Source organism: Schistocerca cancellata, chromosome 11, assembly GCF_023864275.1.
Source record: "Schistocerca cancellata isolate TAMUIC-IGC-003103 chromosome 11, iqSchCanc2.1, whole genome shotgun sequence".
NCBI lineage: Eukaryota > Metazoa > Arthropoda > Insecta > Orthoptera > Acrididae > Schistocerca > Schistocerca cancellata.
Window position 1 is genome coordinate 148,545,638 of NC_064636.1, and position 26,544 is coordinate 148,572,181.

Here is a 26,544-nt window from a genome sequence, read left to right on the forward strand (position 1 = left end):
TTGTCCTCATAAAACCCGAATTAACACCAATAACTGTAACTATCAAACAGGAACATAGAGTCCTGATAGAAATGAAACACATTACAACAATATCAGCATACTTCCAACTGAATAAAACAGCCTGTGATGTACTAGATGAAATAGGGCCCCTGATCACTCATAGTAAGCACAATAAACCATTAATTATTGCTGGAGACTTAAACTGCAGAATGGACATAACAAAACTACAAAGCAAAAATAATAATGGAAAAGTTGCAGAAAGAAGGCTTTATCCTATTAAACAATCCTAACATCTCTGCATATATTTCTCACAATGGAAAGAGCACAACAGACATCACATTCGTAAGGGCACCAAACAGACACAATATATCACCTCTCTAAACTGCAGACTACACACCACTTTGAAATGTATCCCTCTGGAAATAAATATCCAAGGAGAGTGGTGAGAAGCACGAGAAAAAGAGGAAGAAACACTTTCAAGAACAGTAGATATTGGGAAAGTGGAATCAAAATCAGGTGACATAAAACAAATTGAAATGCTAATAGACAGTTCATGACTAGAGGAAGAAAAAGGAGCAATAGGAGAACTCCTAAGACAAGCCGCCAATCCCAGATACAAAAGATGGATGAAAAAAATTGGTTCCGTGCAGGATGTTACAGGCTAAGGAAAGATATGCTGCAAAGCCTAAGTCAACTGAAAAGGTGCACAGAAAACACTACACTCCTCAGGACTTATGCTGAAAAATGATATATCAATAAGAAAACTCTTAAAGAAGAGGAGAACGTTCTAGGGAAGAGAAGGAAGGAAACTAGTGGAGGAAGCCACAAGAGACCCTTACATTATGCCCCAGAAAAGGAGTTGAAACACATTACATCAATTTGAAAGAATGGGAGACACGCTTCAACAGTATAGTGAACAAGGAAGGACTAAAAGACAAACCAGAAGACAGACAGAACACAATGTCACAAACAACTACGGAATGGAGCTCAAAGATATCATTAGCAGCAAAAGAACAAAAAATGTTGCAGGTTCTGATGGACTTTATAGGGAATATTTAAAAGACACTGTCCAAATATTAACGCCAATTTGGAAAAAAAAACTCTACAGTAAGTGCACAGAAACAGCCTCCATTCCAGACAGACAGACAGACAATAACAAAAGTGCTATATAAAGGTAAAGGAGTCCCCAAGGACCCTCGAAAACTCATGTTTCAAAGTATTCACAAAAATAGTAACAGAAAAAATAAAGCAATCAATCAACGAACACCTCCTTGAAAGCCAAACAGGATTCAGGAAAGGAAGATGAATTTTGACTGTGATAGAACTCTTAAAGAGTGTATTGGAAGCCCTTGGAGACAGAGAAAAGTTTTGTGTAGTATTTTTAGACTTCAAAAAAGGATTTCATTTTATAAACAGAAAATTAGTGGCCAAAAAACTAGAGGAAGCCCTAAATGAAAACAAAATATGGACACGAATCATAAGTGCAATACTGTGATGGACCAAAATAATGATTTCAGACAACCTCGCCCTCTCAGAGCTGATACCTCAATCAAATGGAGTGCTTGAGGGAGACCCATTGAGTCCTCTGTTTTTTATCTTTGCAGCAGAAGAGATTGTATGAATACCTCAAAGGTAGGGTGTAATCTCATATGTGTTTGCAGACAGTATTGTAATAGGGCCAAAGGACAATGAAGAGTTACAACAAGCAATAAATAATATGAAAGATTGATGTATTGAACACAGCCGCAAAATAAATGTGTCACAAACAGAAATGATGGTGTTAAGAAATTGAGGAAGAGTATCAGCCGAGATCTTCATACGGGAGAGAAAACTGAAAATAGTACCAGACTTCAAATACATAAATGTCACAATAGAAATAACTGCAAAATGTTTCACAAAGCATGTAGTGGAGAAAGCAATGCAAGCAATAATGGCAGTCCATGAAATATTATACATTAGATCCCTCAGCCTAGAGACAGCACCATTGCTGTCAGAGCCAAAATCTCCCCATTATGGTGTAGAAATTACCAGATCACATCTCACAGTAAAAGCCTAATGACACTAGAAGGAGTAAAGATGAACTAGATAAAGAAAGTAATTGGAGCATCCCACACAACAAAATCCAGACTTCTGTATCTGCTGGCAAGTGAACCCTTCCTCATTGAAGACCTATGGGCAATTTGATGCTACCCAACACCACTGCTTTGGAAAATCTATGAAAAACATTGAAGGAAGGAAGATAAGATATACGTACAGAATTTTTCAGTACAGGTGCCATGATTGACTGAACACAGACAAAGGAGTACTTTGAAATAAGACACCTGCTCACCAGAATGGAAGTCCATTGTTTCTTCCACCTTATTAGCAACTACACATCATATCATGAACCAAATGCAATGTGTGAGTCTAAACTGTCATCGAATATCAAACATTACCATATATAGATCTTTGCCAAAAGGACATAGTCAATAAGTGACTATGCAAACCACAACATGTAAAATTTCATGTTTTATCATCATTATACTTGGAACTTGTATGGCTATTTGGCTGCTATAAACTTATTATTATTATTATTATTATTATTATTATTATTATTATTATTATTATTACTTCTTTCCTTTCTCAGACGTTATGTCTGGTTAAAAATGGAAAGTGACGTGGATCTTGATCAAGCATGACTCCCTTTCAACTGTACGGTATATGTTACACTGCATTTAGGAACTTTCGGTTAATTGAACATGTATCAATTATTACAGATTTCTATAGTTGTATATATATGTTTGGATGTAGCTGTATTGCATTGATGTACTGGTGGATATTGTGTGGTATGACTCATGTAGTTGATAGTATATTTGGTATAATGTCAACTTTATCCTGATGCCACATGTCCTTGAGTTCCTCAGCCAGTTGGATGTATTTTGCAATTTTTTTCTCCTGTTTTCTTCTGTATATTTGTTGTATTGGGTATGGATATTTCGATTAGTTGTGTTAATTTCTTCTTGTTATTGGTGAGTATGATGTCAGGTTTGTTATGTGGTGTTGTTTTATCTGTTATAGTGGTTCTGTTGCAGTATAATTTGTATTCATCATTCTCCAGTACATTTTGTGGTGCATACTTGTATGTGGGAACATGTTGTTTAATTAGTTTATGTTGTATGGCAAGTTGCTGATGTATTATTTTTGCTAGATTGTCATGTCTTCTGGGGTATTCTGTATTTGCTAGTACTGTACATCCACTTGTAATGTGGTCTACTGTTTCTATTTGTTGTTTGCAAAGTCTGCATTTATCTGTTGTGGTATTGGGATCTTTAATAATATCTGGTGTTTATTGTTTGATCCTGTATTGCAATCATGAATCCTTCCATCTCACTGTATATATTGCCTTTTCTTAGCCATGTGTTGGATGCGTCTTGATCGATGTGTGGCTGTGTTAGATGATACGGGTGCTTGCCATGTAGTGTTTTCTTTTTCCAATTTACTTTCTTCATATCTGTTGATGTTATGTGATCTAAAGGGTTGTAGAAGTGGTTATGAAATTGCAGTGGTGTAGCCGATGTATTTATATGAGTGATTGCTTTGTGTATTTTGCTAGTTTCTGCTCGTTCTATAAAGAATTTTCTTAAATTGTCTACCTGTACATAATGTAGGTTTTTTATATCGATAAATCCCCTTCCTCCTTCCTTTCTGCTTAATGTAAATCTTTCTGTTGCTGAATGTTTGTGATGTATTCTATATTTGTGACATTGTGATCGTGTAAGTATATTGAGTTCTTCTAGGTCTGTGTTACTCCATTTCACTACTCCAAATGAGTAGGTCAATATTGGTATAGCATAAGTATTTATAGCTTTTGTCTTGTTTCTTGCTGTCAATTCTGTTTTCAGTATTTTTGTTAGTCTTTGTCTATATTTTTCTTTTAGTTCTTCTTTAATATTTGTATTATCGATTCCTATTTTTTGTCTGTATCCTAGATATTTATAGGCATCTGTTTTTTCCATTGCTTCTATGCAGTCGCTGTGGTTATCCAATATGTAATCTTCTTGTTTCGTATGTTTTCCCTTGACTATGCTATTTTTCTTACGTTTGTCTGTTCCAAAAGCCTTATTTATATCATTACTGAATACTTCTGTTATCTTTAGTAATTAGTCGAGTTGTTGATTTGTTGCTGCCAGTAGTTTTAGATCATCCATGTATAGCAAATGTGTGATTTTTTGTTGGTATGTTCCAGTGATTTTGTATCCATAATTTGTATTGTTTAGCATGTAGGATAGTGGGTTCAGAGCAAGGCAGAACCAGAAAGGACTTACTGAGTCTCCTTGGTATATTCCACGCTTAATCTGTATTGGTTGTGATGTGATATTATTTGAATTTGTTTGGATATTAAGTGTGTTTTTCCAATTTTTCATTACTATGTTTAGGAACTGTATCAATTTAGGATCTGCTTTGTATATTTCCAATATTTGTAGTAACCATGAGTGGGGTACACTATCAAAAACTTTTTGGTAATCAATGTATGCATAGTGTAGTGACCTTTGTTTAGTTTTAGCTTGATATGTCACCTCTGTATCTATTATCAATTGCTCTTTACATCATCATGCTCCTTTGCAACAGTGTTTTGATTCTTCATTTATAATTTTGTTCTGTGTTGTATGTGTCATTAATTTCTGTGTAATGACTGAAGTTAATATTTTGTATATTGTTGTTAGGCATGTTATGGGGCGATATTTAGCTGGGTTTGCTGTGTCTGCTTGATCTTTAGGTTTCAGATAAGTTATTCCGTGTGTAAGTGTGTATCAGGGAATGTGCATGGGTCTGCAATGTAACTGTTAAATAATTTAGTTAGATGTGAATGTGTTGAGGTGAACTTCTTTAGCCAGAAAGTTGCTATTTTATCTTTTCCAGGGGCTTTCCAATTGTGTGTAGAATTAATTATTATTACTATTATTATTATTATTATTATTATTATTATTATTATTATTATTATTATTATTATTGTCCTTTTTGCTCTTATGTACTCATCTTGCCTTTTCTATTCCATTATGTTGGTTCCTCCATTCAATCTGTGCATTATAAATACATATGAGTATCTTTACTTGTCCATGCATGTGTTTTTCAGTGTATCGTCTAACTACTCCCAGAAATTTATTACTAATTTTTGATCCTTCTTGTTCTTGTCATTATCAGTGCATGTCCATTTGTTATTGTGTACTTTTTATTCACTTCTTATGGTCAACGTTGAGATTATTTATCTCTTAATTTTTACTTCTGTTATTCCATTCTCGAGTCTCTTCTTTACTATGAATGTTCTACCTAAGCAAATAGATGTGATTTTTCTTTCAGCACTGTGAAGCCTTTTGAATAACACTATATTTGCCTCCCCAAATTTTGTTTCTTGCATGGTAGTAGCTCAATGCTTCTCTCTTTCATCTTCCCTATCACGTGATTAAGTGTACCAGTCTCAGCCATTCTGTGTTTACAATGCCCATTCCAAAATTAACATTAATCTTTTTTGAGTTTCTAGCTCCAACTCTTCCTTTATGCTCTTTTTGGCAGGTTGCCCAGAATCTGAATGTTTTTTTGCAGTGATCATTATTGATGAAGGGCTGCACCTCTGGGGTTATCTCAACTTGATTGTGTGATCAGTTTATCATTCAAAATAAATTCTATTAATCTACTTTTCTGCTTGCCAGTCTGAAGAGTCTGTTTGTTTTTAGCTTTCTAATTTTAGTTTGTAACTGACTATAAACTAATCAATTTCAATTCAAAAGTAATTTAGGACAATCACATCTATGTTCTAGCTCTTTTTTGTTTGGTAAAATATGGTAAATTTCAGTTTTAGTTTTGTTTGGTCCATGTCAAATGCATTCTGTACTTCTTTTATTCTCAAATATTTCTGGTAGGACATGTGTTATTGTTCTCAGCAAATTATACTGCTGATGTATGACATCTGTCATGGCTGTTATATCTGAAGCTATCCACTGAGGACTTATTTCATCCCCCCACCCTTCCCCTATTTTAGCATTAAATATCCTTCCACCACTTAGAAGTTTGTGACAGAATTTCCTTTAGTTTTGTATAGGTCTTTGGACACCTCACCAGTATTGAAGGTGTTGATACATAAACTTGAATGGTTTCTATGGAATATTTTCATTTTTGAAACAAGTCCTGCTTTTCTGTCTGATAGTTCTTTGATATTTAAAGTATTGTTTTTATTTTCTACTGTACTGTAAAGGGTACATCTGAATTACTTCCCTGCCCTGTCCCTGGTCTTCACTTTTTGCTGTACCTCTTATAACACTTCTGTAATTCCATTTGATCTTACATAATTAGTCTTCGAGTTTCACTTACCTTATTTGACATTCTAGGAATCTGAAATTTATTCTTCCTAAATAAGAAATGCTAGAAGCATATTTGTTTTAAAGATACATGCTGTTATCTATTCAGTCACACTTTGTATAACAAGTTGCAAGTTCAGAAGTAATTGGACATGCTCTGAACTCAGTGTTTGAGTTCCGTGGGCTAGAATACACCAGGAACTTGTATGTGGTAGCAGAGCCTTTAACAACCTTACTGTGATGCATTTTTCTGGTAGGGCCTGAGAAGCTGGGAAAGACTTGTGGCATAAGTGTAATGCAGATCTAATTGTTTGGGACACTGGTAGGTCATCCTCATGCAAAACTTTCAGTAACTGTTCAAAATAGTCGAAATAACTTGTTCTTTTTATCTTAAAAGTTTCACCACAAAATGTTTGTAAATTAAAATGAAAGCTAGATAATGCAGATTTCTTTCACAGTTATCTATTTGTAACTGTATTATTGATAGACTATTACCAACATCTGTTACTGCAGAGAAAACACCAGACGTTCAGTTATGGGAATGTAACTGAATCTGCTCCAGTTCAGCGTGTGCCTTTGCAACAACTGTTGCAACAGGGTTTATCAGTACTTGGTGCACCACCAGGAACCACAAACATGGAACACAAGGTATGTTTGATAACAACAGTTTCATATCATTAAGAGCAGTGCCCCCCCCCTCACTCTTGTGTGTGTGTGTGTGTGTGTGTGTGTGTGTGTGTGTGTGTGTGTGTGTGTGAAAAAATAGGTTCCTCATTGAATAAAAGTGAGAAATTAGGTGAGGGCTAACAAATAACTACTCTGTAAGAGCTGAGTGATGAATGAGCAGGTACTTTCAGCCTAACCTTAGTTACTGATCATCTCAAATGAAAAACAGCCCACAGTTACACTAAATTCTGTTTATTTTAAATGTTGACCATGGTTTCTGCTATAATAATATAGCCTTCTTCAGAAGTCATACACACTAATAAATGAAGAATGTCTCAGCCAAGTGGCTGTGTCAAGTCCACTCATGTACTAGGGTGCTAGTTGTAGAAATAATGTCAATCATTGGTAGTGTGGCTATGTAAAACGACTATGGTTGGCTGGTAGAATTAGCCCTATAATCTATTAGAGCACATAATTTGCCTGATAAACCGTGCTACGTACCTCACTGTGAAGTGCACCACCTATGGTGCACTGGGTGCAGCACATTTGACGACCGTGCGCCCAGTGTAACAGAGGTAGAGACGGAGGACATACATTGCCATATGTAATTTTACTTATGTTCGAAACAGGCTTATGACTGTTGAAGTTATTTTATTGGTCTTGACGCTGGGCTAAGACATTTTTCATTTATTAGTGTGTATGACTTCTGAAGAAGGCTATAATATTATAGCAGAAACCATGCTCAAGGTTTAAAATAAACAGAATTTAGTGCAACTGTGGGCTGTTCATCATTCGACACAATTTCATAACAGTTACTGTTGTCGCTCTCATTTCTCCCATCACCTACTCCACCTGACACAGACCATAACCCCATTCCAGGTGCAGTGTTGGCGAAATGTAATGAGCTGAGAGAAAGTTGCCATGCAGGTATATATACGTGTATTCTTTTAGCTTTAAAAGAGGATTTATTTGACAGATAGCATCACTATGTCTTGATTATGTGCCTGTCAACTACTCAGTGCCCCAACAGTATGGTGAGCTATTATCTTTACTTAATCTGTTATTTAAATTCCACAAAATACTTTCCATTTCTATATTTTTTTATGAAAAGATATACATTGCTGCATGTCTGTGGTGCTTTAAATATTTTAAGGTGTGACATGGCATTTTGTCAGCAGGTCTTATTCTCCTCCATCTTATTTTGAAAGTGTGAACTCTCTGGGATGCTGCTACAATGAGTTTTGAGATTTGTTATGTTTTGAGAAAGAGAAGATTATGTAGGAGGATAAAATGTTAGATTGTATGTCACACCTACATGAATAAAATAGTTTACTCAAACTTCCCATTGTATTTTCAAGCTTTACTGATTTTGCAAAAACCGTACTCTAGTTTAAGGCCAACGGTAGTGTTAATCTTGATCCTATCGTGTTCCTTGTCCTGTAAATTGTTTCATGTCAGTGAAGGTGTCCTTCAGTACCAGTTGTTGTAATCTCTAGTGATGGTACCATAGTCATGGACCCTCTTCCCATTATCAATTATCTTGCATTGAATCATCATAAGTGTCTGAATTTGGCAACATAATCCTAAATTACTGTTGTAGAAACACACAGCAAATGCACCACAGTGTACCTCAATGATCACTTTCGAGTATTACTCTTTTAACCATTTCCATTACCTGTATTGTGAGGAAAAGAAGCTTGATTGTTCCCGCATCACAATTATGGAGACTATTTGTGTCTACAATACAGAACACACTAATGTCATCCAGTCATGTTGTTTTCTCCCTCAGAAATTTTTTTAGTCAGTAAAGGAAAGTCTCTCCGAAGAGCTCCCTTCTGAAGTAGTAACTACATTTATTATGCTTTGATTTTCTTTCTTCAAGACATCGGACTAACAGAACTATTTGTCGAATATGCAATATAGATCCTTTTGCTAATTTGTTGATACATTATCTTCAGATACTTTGCTTCTTATGCCAATGGATTTTCCCATTATAATGTTACTCACTACCAAGGAATTGGAGTCATTCATTTTTTGACAGCAGTGTATTTGGATACAGTTAATCCATTCTCTCTCTTTTTGGGATGCAAATATTTTATTGATTTCTACATAACCAATCAAACTTTTTGCTTTGATTGTTGCACCTAAATGTTGAACTGACTGCTGTAATACCTGGAACTTGAAAAGAAATAATTTTTCTCTAATTAGCTTATTTTTGGGAAAGGAATTAATTTGCCTCTTTTTATATATTTGCACTTCACTGTTCTGTATGCCTGATGGTAGTTTCTGTACAAGAGTGAATTGTGATTCAGTTGTCTGGGTGTTTTTGATATGAACATACAGATGTCCATGTAACATTCGGTATATCTCAGATTTCCAGAAGTAAGTGCAATATCAGTTTATTTTAAGCGGCCCAGTTATGGGACAATGACTCTCCGCTTTAGATGTGCCTGTTTGTACACATCTTATTTACAAAAATTACTATTTATATTATTGAGAGCTGCTTTCTTCACGTTTTATGAGATTTTATCCAGGGTCAGGTAGTAAAATGAAATATTCCCTTTCACAGTTTATTACTTAAATTGAATAAAAGCATGCTGCATGGACTTAAGATTGAAGAAGTGTTAGAGTAACTGGAGAGGTATGAAGTGAATTAAGACTATGCTGATAACTTAAAATTAGTGATTATTCCACCCAACGTAAAAAAAGTGACAGATGAAAGAGACACCAAAGAAAATCCACTAATCAGTGACTATATTGTACAGTATGTCACAGGTAATTCAGAACTTATAACCAGAAGGAATGGGAAGGATGGAGCTTATGTTACCAACTTACCTCCAGAAGCTAAGCAAAGAGAAGCATTAGGACATAGACGAGAAAACACAAAAAATCACCATGTTGCAGAATATTTAGCAAATAATACAGTGTGACAGGTGTTTGAGGATTTTTTCCTTGAGGGACTAATGAATACTGTTACAGAAAAAAGCAAAATCTATGTTTGCCAACAGAACAATATAAATTTTCTCCTAGCCAAAGAAGAGCTAAAATTCTTTGTAGGCATACTACATCTTAGTGGGTTTCATAAGCCATAAGCTTCTCCATGAGAGTAATGTACAGGGAACAGGTGTTGATCTACTGGAGATGTGGATATCTTTTAATAGGACTAGGACAAGATCAAAGACATGGTGGTGGGTGTCAATCCTCCAGATCATTAATATCTGGACAGTAAACATATGGTGTGCATATCAGATTGCTAACCCAAAAGAGGAGCTCTCACTTATGGATGTCCAAGAGAGAATATAGATGTACTTTTCAAAGAAAACAGGATCAACACCAAAATGCAATGAAGCAAAGTGATGGGAGTATGGGTGGGCAAAGATGCATGACTATACCCAAGATACTACTTTATTGTGACAGGTATAACACATTACAAATGTGCATACTGGAAATAAACTACAAAAATGTGTGCAATTGTGGTATACATTATGTGTTTTGTTTCATTTCATACTGAATAGATACTCAGTAATTTTACAGTGTTTTTATCTTGTTCTTGATGTTTTGTACACTTTTCTGCATTGACATTAATACTGTGCTTTTTGATAGATAATTTTGCCAATGTCCCAAAACTGGGACACTCTATAGTTTTTGTACTGACATAGTGATTTCACAACTGTTGATTTTTAATCAATCAATCAGGGTATCACATAAATGTCAAAAAATCTTGAAAAAATAGAATAATAAAGTTTTGAGGTGCATGTTATGGCTTAAGAAAAGCTTTTATAGTCTTGGAGACTTGTGTTGCTATCAATGAAGAATTGGGGAAGCTGAAATAGAATACCAGACTAGATAGTAATTATTTACCTGGAATTTTATTGTTTGTTTATTTTGGTAATTTGAAGAGCACTTGTATTCTGTGTGATAAAAATATGCAACACCCTAACACTTTTTCCATAGCAATGTACTTCTATATTGTTCTTGTTTCAGCAACAGTGGCCATCCCCTCTCCTTTCTAAAGAACACATAAATCAGACACTACAACAGAGATTTTCTGTAGTGAACCCAGTGACAAAAACTACTTCTGCACAAGAGAAACATACATATCAGGTATATTTATTTTGCTGTATTTTTGAAGTGTATTAGCACATACTGAAAACAAGGATATGTAAGGCTGTTTCAAATGCTGTACCTCAACCATAGATATCTGGAAGCACAGTTTGACAAAGAACAAGTATAATCCTCTCTGAACAAAAATAATTGTTTCACGTAATGCAATTTTGCTATTAAAATAAACACAAGAAAATACTAAGAAGTGTTTTCAACAGATTACATCTTTTTTTTAAATGTGTTTAAAATATCCTAATAATGTGCTGTTACATCAAAATAATTTTTTCGAGTGGTATTCTGGAAAGTATCAAAATAGTTTTCTTTTAATTTGCTTAAATTTTGCTTTTAATTTACAATTCAGACTTTCATAGAATTTAAATTTATTTATCATATTTATTTCTGCAACATTCAAGATGTTATAAGTGTTGGTTCATTGCAAGTAGTGTATCTAGTATATGGACATATATGGAGATTTAGGACATTGAAACTATTGTTTTTATGTTCTATTCTGGTGTATATTTTTCTTTCAAGCAACTCATACAAATACTTTCTGTTAAAGGAGACAAGTTAAATAGGTGCAGTAAGATAAACATTCCCTTAGAACTTCAATTTTCATGTTGTTGTTGTGGTCTTCAGTCCTGAGACTGGTTTGATGCAGCTCTCCATGATACTCTATCCTGTACAAGCTTCTTCATCTCCCAGTATCTACTGCAACCTACATCCTTCTGAATCTGCTTAGTGTATTCATCTCTTGGTCTCCCTCTACGATTTTTACCCTCCACACTGCCCTCCAATGCTAAATTTGTGATCCCTTGATGCCTCAAAACATGTCCTACCAACCGATCCCTTCTTCTAGTCAAGTTGTGCCACAAACTTCTCTTCTCCCCAATCCTATTCAATACCTCCTCATTAGTTACGTGATCTACCCACCTTATCTTCAGCATTCTTCTGTAGCACCACATTTCGAAAGCTTCTATTCTCTTCTTGTCCAAACTATTTATTGTCCATGTTTCACTTCCATACATGGCTACACTCCATACAAATACTTTCAGAAACAACTTCCTGACACTTAAATCTATACTCGATGTTAACAAATTCCTCTTCTTGAGAAACGCTTTTCTTGCCATTGCCAGTCTACATTTTATATCCTCTCTACTTCGACCATCATCGGTTATTTTACTCCCTAAATAGCAAAACTCCTTTACTACTTTAAGTGTCTCATTTCCTAATCTAATTCCCTAAGCATCACCCGACTTAATCTGACTACATACCATTATCCTCGTTTTGCTTTTGTTGATGTTCATCTTATATCCTCCTTTCAAGACACTGTCCATTCCGTTCAACTGCTCTTCCAAGTCCTTTGCTGTCTCTGACAGAATTACAATGTCATCGGCGAACCTCAAAGTTTTTACTTCTTCTCCATGAATTTTAATACCTACTCCAAATTTTTCTTTTGTTTCCTTTACTGCTTGCTCAATATACAGATTGAATAACATCGGGGAGAGGCTACAACCCTGTCTTACTCCTTTCCCATCCACTGCTTCCCTTTCATGCCCCTCGACTCTTATAACTGCCATCTGGTTTCTGTACAAACTGTAAATAGCCTTTTGCTCCCTGTATTTTACCCCTGCCACCTTCAGAATTTGAAAGAGAGTATTCCAGTTAACATTGTCAAAAGCTTTCTCTAAGTCTACAAATGCTAGAAACGTAGGTTTGCCTTTTCTTAATCTTTCTTCTAAGATAAGTCGTAAGGTCAGTATTGCCTCACGTGTTCCAACATTTCTACGGAATCCAAACTGATCTTCCCCGTGGTCAGCTTCTACCAGTTTTTCCGTTCGTCTGTATAGAATTCGCGTTAGTATTTTGCAGCTGTGACTTATTAAACTGATAGTTCGGTAATTTTCACATCTGTCAACACCTGCTTTCTTTTGGATTGGAATTATTTTATTCTTCTTGAAGTCTGAGGGTATTTCGCCTGTCTCATACATCGTGCTCACCAGATGGTAGAGTTTTGTCAGGACTGGCTCTCCCGAGGCCATCAGTAGTTCAAATGGAATGTTGTCTACTCCCGGGGCCTTGTTTTGACTCAGGTCTTTCAGTGCTCTGTCAAACTCTTCACGCAGTATCTTATCTCCCATTTTGTCTTCATCTACATCCTCTTCCATTTCCATAATATTGTCCTCAAGTACATCGCCCTTGTATAAACCCTCTATATACTCCTTCCACCTTTCTGCCTTCCCTTCTTTGCTTAGAACTGGGTTGCCATCTGAGCTCTTGATATTCATACAAGTGGTTCTCTTCTCTCCAAAGGTCTCTTTAATTTTCCTGTGGGCAGTATCTATCTTACCCCTAGTGAGACAAGCTCTACATCCTTACATTTGTCCTCTAGCCATCCCTGCTTAGCCATTTTGCACTTCCTGTCGATATCATTTTTGAGACGTTTGTATTCCTTTTTGCCTGCTTCATTTACTGCATTTCAATATTTTCTCCTTTCATCAATTAAATTCAATATTTCTTCTGTTACCCAAGGATTTCTATTAGCCCTCGTCTTTTTACCTATTTGATCCTCTGCTGCCTTCACTACTTCATCCCTCAGAGCTACCCATTCTTCTTCTACTGTATTTCTTTCCCCCATTCCTGTCAATTGTTCCCTTATGCTCTCCCTGAAACTCTCTACAACCTCTGGTTCTTTCAGTTTATCCAGGACCCATCTCCTTAAATTCCCACCTTATTGCAGTTTCTTCAGTTTCAATCTGCAGTTCATAACCAATAGATTGTGGTCAGAATCCACATCTGCCCCAGGAAATGTCTTACAATTTAAAACCTGGTTCCTAAATCTCTGTCTTACCATTATATAATCTATCTGATACCTACTAGTATCTCCAGGATTCTTCCAGGTATACAACCTTCTTTTATGATTCTTGAACCAAGTGTTGGCTATGATTAAGTTATGCTCTGTGCAAAATTCTACAAGGCGGCTTCCTCTTTCATTCCTTCCCCCCAATCCATATTCACCTACTATGTTTCCTTCTCTCCCTTTTCCTACTGACGAATTCCAGTCACCCATGACTATTAAATTTTCGTCTCCCTTCACTACCTGAATAATTTCTTTTATCTCGTCATACATTTCATCTATTTCTTCATCATCTGCAGAGGTAGTTGGCATATAAACATGTACTACTGTAGTAGGCATGGGCTTTATGTCTATCTTGGCCACAATAATGCGTTCACTATGCTGTTTGTAGTAGCTAACCCGCACTCCTATTTTTTATTCATTATTAAACCTACTCCTGCATTACCCCTATTTGATTTTGTATTTATAACCCTGTAATCACCTGACCAAAAGTCTTGTTCCTCCTGCCACCGAACTTCACTAATTCCCACTATATCTAACTTTAACCTATCCATTTCCCTTTTTAAATTCTCTAACCTACCTGCCCGATTAAGGGATCTGACATTCCACGCTCCGATCCGTAGAACGCCAGTTTTCTTTCTCCTGATAACGACGTCCTCCTGAGTAGTCCCCGCCCGGAGATCCGAATGGGGGACTATTTTACCTCCGGAATATTTTACCCAAGAGGATGCCATCATCATTTAATCATACAGTAGAGCTGCAATTTTCATATAAAACTCTAAAGGGCCCATTCTCTTGTCCATAACTGAGGAGTGTTTTACATAACTTGATAAATGCAACAGATACAATATTTCATTAAATGAATTTTTTTGTTATCACCCAGTTAGATATGTTTGAGAATTTGAATTTTTACATGACTATTAGATCTCATTTAAATTACTAAAGTGTTGTAATGAAATACATTAAAATGTAATCTTTATAACTATATATGAAGGTGTGAGTTTTCCAATTTTTTTCAAAAGTTGATAAATGCGTATAATTATTGCTGATAGTTATGTTGCTGCCTTAAGTTCTGTGTATTTTTTCCACAACTAATTTTTTTATGTGCTGTAGTGTTTTATATATGTCTGCATTGTTGTAAAATGTATATTTTGCATATATTAATATATACAGCATTTTTTTTTTTTTAATTTAGAGTTTTTGACTTTACTGAGAATACAAAAGTAATAATAGAAATACAGTGGCATAATACAGTAATAGCAATGATTACTCTTTTAACACAATTGTTTAGCTTCTATCATTATTATGAATACTACATGAAGTGTGAAATGAATAACACAAAAGTATTGCATGTTACAATTACACTTTTGTTGTCTTGTTTTCTTTCTTACATCTATACATGATTTGTCTTGGACATCTTTGTAAAACTCTTTTGCATCATTTGGAATTTCAAAATAATTTAGGAAGGTACACACATCTTTCTTCTTTTCTTTGCATACCATATTTTGTTTTGGTAAAAGAGGGGATGTTAGTACTGTTGGATGGCATGGTTTCTTTCTTCTCAGGTTGTCAACCTGTACTGAATCTCTAGAGTATGCATCTCCTACTGACACATTAAGAATTTTCTTTGCTCTTTTGTAAGAGGTGTGATGCTGCCTGTCCAATTTTAATGGTAGGTTAGATTTTAGTTCTTTCTGTGCACTATCTTTTAGATTTTTAACAGTACATTCTGTGTTTAGAAGTTTGAGAGGACCATGCTCTTCTGAAATATCATATTATTTTTTAGAAAACAAAATGCGTTTTTTCTGTAAGACCTCAATTCTGCCAAACACTTGCTCTGTAGGCATGTAGTTATGGCCACGAACAAGGAAGAAGTGATGAATATTATCGAATTTGTGCTCTTTTTCAAGAATGCTGTAAGCATCACCATCAGACAACTGTTTTTATTTTGGCTGCTGCAAGAATCTGAGAGTAGATGTATAGTATTAATGCCAATTGTTTTTATCTAGGTCAGAAAGGAAGTTCAGCAAAGCTGAAGCAACTTGATTGGATCCTCTTGAGGATTCTGTCTCCAACAAGTTGTAGAAAACAATAATTTCCCTTTTCTGCTCCTTAGTATGGATCATTATGCACAGATTGTATAATCATTCTTGTCTTGCATAGAAAATGTCACTGATAGTTTTACAATTAACTGCTTTTGCCGCGTGTCAAATCAAATCTTTACTGACACTTGCATTATCTTTGTGCATGAATTTTATGTAATCTGTCTCATTTGTAGTACATTCTTCTTCTGCAGACATGTTTCCACATTTATTTCCATTAGGCCAACCTTACAAGTGGATCAGGTATTGGTATCAGGTGTCCTGAATGATAAACTGAAATGTTGCTTTTATTTTGATAAGGAGCATAGTTTAGTCCTAAATCTTTTCTTTCCTCATAGAATCTCTTGAACATTTTATTGACTGTGAGATCTGAAAGTAAATAACTTCCTATAGATCTCCCATTCCATGGTGGCTCTCTCTGTGTTTATATTTTTTGTATCATTCTTAATGACGATAGTTACCTCTTTATTATCCTTTCCTGTTCTGTTGCCTCCTCTCCTCTCCTTTCCTTTTGCAACATTCCATGTTCATGGAACTTGCCTGCCAGAGAGGACAATATATCCTTTGACATGCCAGATACTCTTTGGAAAGTGACAGCACAAGCAGGCACTACTTCACAATCCCCTTTTCTAATGATATACGATACTGTCACTGTTTTCTTGATTTTTGTATTTTAAGTGTCTACTACACTGTGCTGAGGTGAAGAAATACTAAGAAACTTCAATACGAACTTACCTTGATACATTTTATGTAATGATCTCATGTGATGACGAAAGTGAGAAATATTTTCATAGCAGAGTTCAGGAACTCTGAATTTCTTAATTCTCTTAGCTTTTGGAGGTGAAACAGCAAGTCCATGATTGCATTTAATAATAGGTTCCTTTTTACACTATTTGCTTTGTGTTTCTGTTCTTCTTGAATTGGGATTTTGTTCCATCAGAACATTCTTTGAACTGTATGCCATTTTCAGAATCACAAGAATCATCATCCATTCTGCTTCTGTACATGTGTGAAGTGAACAATTGTCTAAAAGTAAGCTTCAGGTGTTTGATGACAATGGAATCTAGTTTCAACAATATTACCACCAGTAAATATTGTTACAACAATGAGTAACATAATTTAAAGCAACCAGTGTATTACATTTTCATTACCTGCTTGCTGTGGAAAGAGAGCCGAGAAACTAGAGAGAAATTATATGACTGTAAGAACACATGCATTGTATTTTGCAAAAACCTTGTGATTTGGAGTGTACATACACACAGCAGTAGTCAACATTTGCTAAAACTTTGTTAGGTGATGTAAAAGGTCAACATTATGCCAGTACCATGCCTAGCTTAGTTTTGAATTTTTTTGCATACACTGATATTTTTAAGAATCCTCCTCACTTTGTTTTTGAATGAAATGGCAGGCTTCTCCTTCCCTTCTGGAACTAATAAATACCATCCTTGAGCCAATATAAATTTAGTATCAAACTATTAATGTCTATGCCCCATTATATTTTGCAATTTTTTCTACTCTGATTTCATTTTGATGCATGTCATCCCTTAGTTTAGTTCTCATCACACTTAGGTTACTATAGGTTCCTTCTTTGCCCATTTTGTTTGTGTTGTTTATCTTTCAACTCCTACAAAGTCTTCAGTCAAGAAACTTTTGTGTGCCACGACTGCGAGAATCTCTGCTCTCATAAACAAACACCTTCAGCCTATTACCTGCAAGATACCCTCCCATATAAAAGACATCAATCATTCACCCCACAGACTCTCCACAGTTCCTCTTCCTTTACCACATGGTGTCCTGCTTGTCACTACTGATGCATCTTTGCTTTACAGTAATATCCCTAACGTCCAAGGTCTTACCACTATTGAACACTACCTTCAAAATTCCCGATGGATTCTAAACCTACAAACTCCTTCATAGTCATAATGACCAATATATCCTCAACACAATTACTTCTCCTTTGAAGGCATTACCTACAAACAAATCCAGGGTATGGCTAAGGGCACCTGCACGACGCCATCCTATGCCAACCAATCTATTCATGGGTCATCAAGAGGAATCCTTCCTAACACCCAGAATCCCTAAACCCTCACCTGGCTCAGATTCGTTGATGATATCTTTGTGATATGGTTCCTCCAGAGCCTAAACACCTCCTACATTCACTTCACTCAGCCCATCCAACCATCTTCCTCAATGTTGACCTCCACCTCAAAGATGGCTACATCAGGACCTCTGTCCATATCAAATGTACCAACAGTTAGCAATATCTTGACTTCGACAGCTGTCACCCGTTCCATACCCAGAAGTCGCTTCAATGCAGCCTAGCCACTCATGGCCATCACACCTGTAGTGATGAGCGATCCCTTTTGAAATATACCGAAGGTTTCACTGCAGCAATCACAGACCGTTTCTCCCTTCCCAACCTTGTACAAAAATATATCTCCCGTGCCTTATCTCTCCAGTCATCCACTACCTCACAAACTCCCACCTCAGTCCACAGAGGAGCATTCCCCTCATGACAGCACCATCCAGGACCGGAGCAACTGAGTCATATTCTCCACCAGGGTTTTTACTACTCTCGCCATGCCCTGAACTGAGGAATGTCATACCCACTATCCTTCCCACACCTCTCAAAGTGGTATTCTGTTGCCCACTGAACCTACACAATATCCTTGTCCTTCCCTACACAATCCTGGCTCCCATCCATGCCTCATGGCTTACAACCCTGCAATAGACCTAGAAGCAAGACCTGTCCCATACATACTCCCACCACCACTTACGCCAGTCCGTTTGCAAGCATTGCCTATCCCATCAAAGGCAGGGCTACCTGTGAAACCAGTCATGTGATCTACAAGCTAAGATGTAACTACTGTTCTACATTCTACATGAGCATGACAACCAACAAGCTGTCTGTCTGCATAAATGACCACTGACAGACTGTGGCCATGAAAGAGCTGGACCACCCACTGCTGAGTATGCCACGCAGCATGAAGTTCTTCATTTCAGTGATTGCTTCACAGCCTGTGTCATTTGGATCCTTTCACCAACACCAGATTTTCTGAACTGTGCAGATGGGAACTCACCCTGCAATATATCCTATGTTCCCATGAACCTCCTCTCCTCAACCTTCACAAGTCATTGCCTAGTCCAGCACTACACAGACCTCTATTCCACCAAGACACACGCAGTAGTTTTCCTTCTTTCCTTACCCACCACCCCCGCTGCCCTCTGTATACAGCTGAAAGCTGCATCTGGTCAATTTGGACATGCCACAATGCCTGTTAGCTGCAGCAAGAATAGATAGGAGATTTCATTTGTACAGATGTGTACATTAAACACAGACTTTAGCTAATACTATTGAAAGCAAATCTCTTTATTAGATATGGGAAGAAACCTAATGCTGAAAATTTAAAGTTGTATGGAAGTTGATTTATTGCATGTGTTGTCAAAGTGGGACTGTAAAACAAATTTGAGAAATTTAGTAGGCTATAGTGAAGTTAGATACAGTGTACTGGTTAGCAATAAAGTTATCATTCCCAGACATGCTAATATTGTGGAAGACGACATCAGGCATATTGATCTAAAGAATACTGATTCTGGGAGTGAACATTTTTGTGATTCTGAATATAAAACCATAGAGAATGAATCTCTAAATGAACAAATGGGAGAAAAGGGGAAGAAGGGAGTTCAAGCAGTCAGAAACCACAGCAGGAATGTGAGCTGAGAAGGTCAACTAGAGAACAGATTTAATGATTTTTCATAACTAACTTCAGTTATGTAAAGTTGTACAGTGATCAACCCTCAGTATATTTTGAGAGGGACAGCTCATAACTACAGATGCGATGGCTGTGAGTGGCTAGGCTGTACTGAAGGGACTTCTTGGTATGGAACAGGTGGCAGCTGTTGAAGGACAGGTTTTGCTGGTGGTTGGTGGGTTTGATATGGACGTAGATACTGATGTAGCCATGTCTGAGGTGGAAGTCAACATTGAGAAAGGTGACTTGTTAAATTGAGTAGACCACATGAAGCAAATGATGTAGAACATGTTTAAGTTCTGAAGGAATGTGGGTAGAATGCCCTCACCCTCGATCTATATCACAAAAATATCAACTGTGAATCTGAACCAGGTGAGGGGTTAGAGATTCCAGGTGTTTAGGAGGGAATCCTCTTGATGACCCATAAATAGGTTGGTTGGCATAGGACAGTGTAGGGTAGGTTCCCATAGCCATATACCAGATTTGCCTGTAGGTAGTGCATTCAATGGAGAAGTAACTGTGGGTGAGGATATAGTTGGTCATGGCGACTAGGAAGGAGGTTGTAGATTTGGAATCCATCAGGCATAGGGAAAGATAGTTTTCAGTTGGGGAAATACCATGGGCATTAGGGATGTTACTGTAAAGGAAAGTTGCATCAGTAGTGATGAGCAGGTCACCATGTGGTAAACGGACAGGAACTGTGAAGAGTCACTGGAGGAAATCATTGTTGTCTTTTCCATAAATGGGTAGGTTTTGGGTGACAGTCTGAAGGTATTGTTCTACAAGAGCAGAGATTCTGTTATTGGGGGCACAGTAACCAGCCACAGTGAGGCATTGTGGCTGGTTGGGTTTATGCACTTGGGAAGCACATAGAAGGTAGGAGTGCAGCAAGTGTGTATGGTAGGGGTGAAGGGAGAGATGGACTCCGAGGAGATGTTCTGGGATGGGCCTAAGAATTTGAGGAGCGACTGGAGATCCTGTGGTGAGGTTTGTAGTTGGATGGGTCTGACAACTGACAGAATCCTTATATCAGGTAATCCTTGCAGTTTAAAATGACAGTAGTGGGGCCTTTGTCAGAAGGTGGGATTATAAGATTGGAATTCATGTTTAGGTGGTGTATTGCTGTTCTCTCTGCAGATGTAAGGTTAGTTTGAATGCTGAGGGATTTAGGGAATAATGGTGAGGCAAGGATCCAGATTAAGAAATTCTAGAAAATTAACAGGGGGTGATTTGCAGGGATGATCCATCTCGATCATGGTTGGATGGAGGAGTGACATGAGTCAGGCACAGCTTAACATTGGCCTTTAGTTGAGGCTGATTGGTAGAGTTGGTGCGAAAAAGTGTTTACACTGTAGCGACTAGGAAAAGGAGAGAAGGTCCTTAACAAGTTCTGCATGATTGAATTTGGGAATTGTGCAAAAGGTGAAGCCTTGGGAAAGGATGGATACTTCTGTGGGTCTAAGACTTTTGGAAGAAAGGTTCATGACTGTGTTTCAGGTCTGGTTAGGTTCTGGCTTCTGTATGATCCTGGGAGGGAGTTTTTGAGGTGGGGTATGTGTAGTAGATTTGCAATGTAGAGTTTGTCAACTATGAGGGCACGTGGGGGAAGTTTGGAGATTGTTGTAGAGGTGGTGGATAGTGGTAGTCCAAGGTAGGAGTAGGAAGTGAACAGGATGGAGAGTTTTTTGAGGTGGCATTGTGGTTGTTGCTCTAGTTCGCGAAGTGCAAGAGCTTCAGTTTGTGATAGGGGACCCAGGAATTTGGGATTGCATAGCAGGAGAATTTTACAGATGGAGAAGAGGTTTTATAAAATTCTGCAGTGACAAGTGGTTACTCTCAAAATATACTGAGGGTCTCACTGAGGCCTTCACAGACTAATTACCCTCTCAACCTTGTACAAAAGTAGATACCCATGCTTATCTCTCCTATCAGCCACCATCTCCCAAAGCCCCACCGTGGTCACAGAGAAGCATTCCACTCGTGACTTAGTGCCACTCAGGACTGGAGCAACTGAATCACATTCTCTGCCAGCTTTCTGACTACTTCTCTGTGTGCCCTGAAATGAGGAATGTCCTACCCACTATCCTTCCCATCCCTCTCACAGTGGTATTCCTCTGTACCGTGAACCTACACAATATCCTTGTCCATCCCTACACAACCCCGGCACCCGTCCCCTTGCATCACATCCTTGTAATAGACCATGATGCAAGATCTGTCTCATACATCCTCATACCACCACCTACTCCAGTCCAGTCACAAGAATCACCTATCTGGTCAAAGGCAGGCTACCTGCAAAACTGCTCATGCGATCTACAAACTAAGCTGCAACCACTGTGCTGCATTCTACGTAGGCATGACTACCAACAATTTGTCTGTCCACATGAATAGCCACTGAAAAACTGTGACCAAAGAGCTACTGGACCACCCTATTGCTGAGCACGCTACCCAGCATGACATTCTTCATTTCAATGACCATTTCACAGCCTGTGCCATCTGCATTCTTTCCACCAACACCAGCTTTTCAGAACTGCACAGGTGGGAACTCTTCCTGCCATATATCCTACGTTCTTGCAACCCTCTTGACCTCAATGTGCATTAGTCATTGTCTTTACCCATCTAGCCCCCTTCCCTGTTCCCATTCCAGCACTACACAGCCCTCTGCTCCACCAATGCACCCACAGTCTTTTTACTTGTCTTCTTGTCCTCTACTCCCCCCCCCCCTCCCCCTCCAGCCCTCCATATAACCTCCCAACTGCACCTTCTCTCCACCTTGTCCCTGCCTGTATGCTCCCACAAGCAGCACCTTACCATCCCCAACCCCTACTCTGCTGTCTCTCACCCTTCTCACCCTTGCCTCAGCCTTCCTTCTCCCATCGTGCACTGCAGTTTGCAATCTGGCCTCAGCAGCCAGAGACCGTGGCCATGTGTGTGTGAGTTGCATTTTGTCTATTACCGACAAAGGTGGTGTTAGCCAAAAGCTCACTTACTAACAGTGTTTTTGTTGTGCCTACCTGTAACTCAGAATTTCCGGTATATGGTGAGTAGCAACTACCCTCTTCATCATATTGCATCATTCCATTGTGGATTTTCCATTCTCAGCTATAATTATATGTTCATGTGTTGATTCAAGGCTTGAAAGAGCAGTTTTGAAGCAGGCCAACCTGCCTACTTTAGGAGATTTGTAGAGGACACATCTCAGGAACTTTCTGTTAAGGGAATTGGTCTCAGTGAACATATATTCCACTTGGTTATCTTCATTACTGTTGGATGTGGCTAGCATAGTCAGTGATAAAGCAGGATGTACATACTCCACCCCGTCATGTGTTTTGTCTAAAAAATATGTAGCCCTCTAGATTCACCCTACTTTTGGGACTACTTAGTTTGAGCTAGGTCTCTGACAGAAGTATTAAATGATGTCTATGTCTTGGAAGTGACAGAACCCATAGAGATGAGCTGGCTGGGATTGGACATTAGCATGTATAACACTGAATTTGGTGCATTGGTGCAATGAGGTTTGTTACCAACACACTATCCTACTACTCACATTATTTATATTTATCTTTTTCTTAAAATTTTACATGTCATTTTACACAGCAGCCTATCTTCTTTCAAAGCAATCACAAGTAAGTTCTTGTCATTTCAAAAAATTTTGAGTTATTGCCTACAGATACAATTGTATATTTTTCTATTACACAGGTCTGCAAAAAAAATATTTTTTGAAAGTTGTTTGAAATTTGATAACTGACTTTTGTGTACTGTTCAGTGCTGATTTCAAAAATGCAATCCATTTTTTCTATCATGTCAAGTTTTCTCACAAAAAAGGGAGTATTTTTGGGTATAATAACAAAATTCGAGCAATTATCACATTTTTTCCAACGTTATAAAAATTTATTTTATTTATAAATCTTGTTCTAAACTAAGTTTCCAGTACACTTCCAATTCTATTTAAGCTGATAAGTCCTTATAATAATGCTTTTGCTCTCTGTCAAAGCTTCTTTTATTGTTTTTCCGGCTGTGGACTCGTTGAGGATCATCTCTTTTTATCATCCAGCAGTAGTCTGCTATCACATTGATGTTCCATCTCCCTTGATATTTCTTTCCATTTCTTTGATGCCTTGGTGGAATCTTTCGCCCTGCTCTTCACTTACAGCACCAAGGTTTGCAAGGAAGTATTCAAGATGTGAGTGGAGAAAATGAACTTTAATGCTCATGTTACAGCCCAGCTTCTTAAAGTTGTCAAGCATGTCTGTGACAATTGTCTTGTAGTTTGGATATCTTTTGTTTCCTAGGAAACTGGTAACAACATAAATTAAAAGATGTCCATGCTGCCTTTTCTTTTGTTTCCATTTTGTCCATAAAGTTGGAATATGTCATTAGTTTTCTAATGTCTGGTCTGACAAAGATTTCTTCCTTTAGCTTTGAATTGGGATAAATCAGGAAACTGTCCACAAAGGTATGTGAAACACTCCCCTTCTTTTGTCAATGCCTTAACAAATTGTTTCATCAGCCCCAACTTAATGTGAAGTGGTGGAAGTAACATCTTTTTGGGATCCACAAGGCTTTTCCTCTCAACATTTGTAACACCTACCTGCAAGGTTTTTCTCAAGGGCCAAGCTTTTTTTTTATGTATCGTTGCTTTCTGTCTCTACTGTCCCATTCACAGAGAAAGCAAGGGAACTTTGTGTAGCCACTTTGTTGACCAAGCAGCATTGAAATCTCTTTTAAATCACCTCATAGTGTCCATTTTTGGTCTGAATAGCAGAGTTTACTTAAAATCAGTTCAAGATTTTTGTAACATTAATTTAAGCAAACCAAATGTCCAACTGGTATAGAAGCATACTTATTGCCATTGTTTAGAAGTACTGCTTTAAGGCTTCTTTTTGAAGAATCAGTAAGAGGTCTCCACTCATCAGGAGCATATTCTATTTTGAAATGTGCCATAAGTCCAGGAACATCACTGCAAAACACCAGGTCACATTCTTGAGAGAAGAGAGATGCAAACTTCTTTTACCTCGACTGATACCAAGAACAGGATGTACCCAGAGCCAACATATGTTTATCTTTCAATCTAGATCCTAAAACCTCTGTTGATTCTTTAGAAAGGCCTAGGTCTCTAACTAAATCATTCAGTTCAGATTGTGAGAATGGGATGGGATCCATTGTGCCAGGATTGTAGCAACCTCTGTCTTCTTCACTATCACCTTCCCAAGCCAATGGCTCATGATGATCTATATCATCCAAAAGAATCTGAAGGAGATGGTATTGGTACTTCAGGTCCATGAGGAATAGGGCGAATGGTTGATAGAATGTTAGGGTAAGAAATATCCTCTTTGTTTTTCAAATTGAAACCTCACACATTGCTAGAACAAAAATAGCAGTCATCACTATGATTTTTCGGCCCCCTCCAAATCATTGGTATTCCAAAATGTAAGAACTGTTTTTTATGTTGAAGCCATTGCCTTAGTTCTTCAACACACACTGAACAAACTTTGTATGGGGCCCAAGGCTTATCTTGACCACCTAACTTTATATCAAAATAGGTGAAATATATTTTTAAACAAAATTGGAAATGTTTCTTTGTTGCTTTTTAATGGTATAGTTACTACAAATGTAGCAGAAGCAACTACAGGGTTTATACATCCTCTGGTAGCCATTGTCTATAAAACAATTTCACAACACAAGAAAACAGTCACTACTTTAAAGCACTAGTAACAGCAACATGTGAACATCACAGATTGAAGAGGTACCGTGAACTGGACAATAGCAGAAGCTCACTGCTTGGCGATGGCAGGGGAACGGACAGTGCGACAGACAGGCACTGACATAAAAATACTGCTTGTTTCTCCTAATTACTCTTTATTTTACATATATCTAGTATAAAAACGACTAAATAGCAGTTTATGGAGATCCTAAAAACCAAAATTCAAACTCACTAGAGTGCTGAAATATTGAAAAAAATCTAAAACTAGACAAGCAATTTCTGAAATAACTGTACGTGATGGAACTTATTCATTATTTTCCCCAAAATCAGCATTGAAAACATTATAAAAATCACTTAATAAATTTGAAACAATTTTTATGTTGCAGAACTGTGTTATTTCAGTATAACTGATCAAATTTCTGTCCATGCCTTTCACATGAAATACATCTTTCATTTCAGTTGGAATCATGTCATTACAAATATGAAAATAATTAATTATGCAGGGTGGCTACAATTAAAGGTTTGCTATTTCAGAGAGCCCCTATGAAAAATGGGTGATCATTGGATAATGCAACTTTGTGGAAACATTTTTAAGGACATGGGGAAGAAAAATACCAAATGAACTATTGAAAGAAACACATTTTAATTTCCAAATATGAGAGCAACATTTGTTAATTGCATACCACAATTATGTTCCAGGTTACAAACATTACTCAGTGTGCCAAACATCTGCATCCACAACAGCCTGGAGTTGCTTTAGAGATTCTCTTTCACAATTGTTTGCAGCACATTTCGACTGGTGGACCATGGAATCTTTCACTGCTGTGATGCAGCTCATGCACTGTGTGAATATTGCACATTGTGTTTAACATTCTCAGCCACGGCAACAGTAATTTCTTCAATATTATGTGCTGCAGTGGGCCATCAGCATCTCCTAAGAGCAATTCCCATATCACTAGAAAATTTAAACTACCAAATATGTTCTTCAAACCTGGTGGAGAAAGAATACCTCTCTCTCTATTCATTTAATGCA

The 26,544-nt window shown here is 37.4% G+C and overlaps 1 protein-coding gene across 1 annotated transcript in view; it reads left to right on the plus strand.

Annotated features, from left to right (window-relative positions):
• The window catches only part of LOC126108376 (uncharacterized), a 128,710-nt gene that overhangs the window by 49,970 nt on the left and 52,196 nt on the right, over positions 1 to 26,544 (plus strand). The window contains exons 4-5 of the mRNA XM_049913589.1: positions 6,846 to 6,980; positions 10,983 to 11,102. Of these exons, the coding sequence (XP_049769546.1) occupies positions 6,846 to 6,980; positions 10,983 to 11,102 (255 nt within the window). The remainder of the gene's footprint in view (positions 1 to 6,845; positions 6,981 to 10,982; positions 11,103 to 26,544) is intronic.